The following is a 1,068-nucleotide window of genomic DNA, read 5'->3' on the forward strand; positions in this document are numbered from 1 at the left end:
ATCCCGTATGTCCCGTACCTGGGGGGTGAGCTCCAGGAAGGTGATTTGGGGGGAGGCATTGGACAGCACCAGTTTGCTCCTCACCTCCGTCCCGTCCTGCAGCACAACACCGTGTGCCCGCCCGTCCCTGCCCAGCAGCACGCGGCACACCGCCTGGGCAGGCAGCGGGGACAGGACCTCACCAAGGATGTCCTCGCTGCCTGCAGGCTGGACAGGCAGCTCCCCACGCCCAGCCATCCCATACCTTCTCAGCAAAGATGTGAGCTCCCCAGGCAGCCGCTGCGTGGGCGATGGCTTGGGACAGGGCCCCCATTCCGCCGGCCACGTAGCCCCAGGCGCCCCGCCGGCCCTCCAGCTCGCCCACATGGTGCAAGAGCACGTACCTGCGGTGGCAGGATCCCAGGTTATCTGCCAGCAGAGGTGACAGGTCTGTCCCCTGCATGGGCATGGTGGGGACAGTGCCATGACCCCCATAGATGGGACCATGCCAGCTCGAAGGATGCTAGCTCAGTTACTGCACCCACTGGCCAGAACTTGACCTGACCTGGGGACAGAGGTGTCCAAACAGGAACGAGGCAGGTGGGGACCACTCAGGAGAGCCATGTGGCAAGGATGAGGGGCAGCTCCTTGCCCAACCGGAACCCCTGAGCCACCCCAGCAAGGCTGAGTGGGTGGCAGGAGGGAGAGGCAGGGGGCAGGACATGGGGTACCGGGGTGCAGCAGAGCCGAGGAGCTGCTGGCACAGAGCGGGGCAATGGGGGGATGGTGCAGCCATGAGCCCTGGGGGGGAAGGGACCCTCACCCGCTACCGGGGGTGTGGGGGCTGGTCATGGCTCCAATCATTGCATCAGTAGCTAGAGTCGCCTTCAGGGGTTCTGACTCAAACCACTGATCCAGGATCTGGCCCAGGAGAAAAAGAGAGAGTCAGGCTCGTGGGGGGGCTTGCTGCAGCACCCTGGCAGGCAGGTGACAAGGCAGCTGGTGGCTCCCCACCGCTCCTGCTGGCACTCACCTTGGAGATGGGGGCTGTGAGCACCTCGTAATAGCGGGGCAGCTGCCGCCCCAGCA

The 1,068-nt window shown here is 65.2% G+C and overlaps 1 protein-coding gene across 1 annotated transcript in view; it reads right to left on the reverse strand.

Moving 5' to 3' along the window:
* The window catches only part of PYROXD2 (pyridine nucleotide-disulphide oxidoreductase domain 2), a gene marked incomplete at its 5' end in the record, with an annotated part of 2,536 nt that extends 1,473 nt beyond the window's left edge, over positions 1–1,063 (reverse strand). The window contains 4 exon segments of the mRNA XM_010083683.1: positions 19–153; positions 245–383; positions 803–900; positions 1,013–1,063. Of these exon segments, the coding sequence (XP_010081985.1) occupies positions 19–153; positions 245–383; positions 803–900; positions 1,013–1,063 (423 nt within the window).
* Positions 1,064–1,068: the final 5 nt, after the last annotated feature.

Source organism: Pterocles gutturalis, unplaced genomic scaffold (assembly GCF_000699245.1).
Source record: "Pterocles gutturalis isolate BGI_N339 unplaced genomic scaffold, ASM69924v1 scaffold4795, whole genome shotgun sequence".
NCBI lineage: Eukaryota > Metazoa > Chordata > Aves > Pterocliformes > Pteroclidae > Pterocles > Pterocles gutturalis.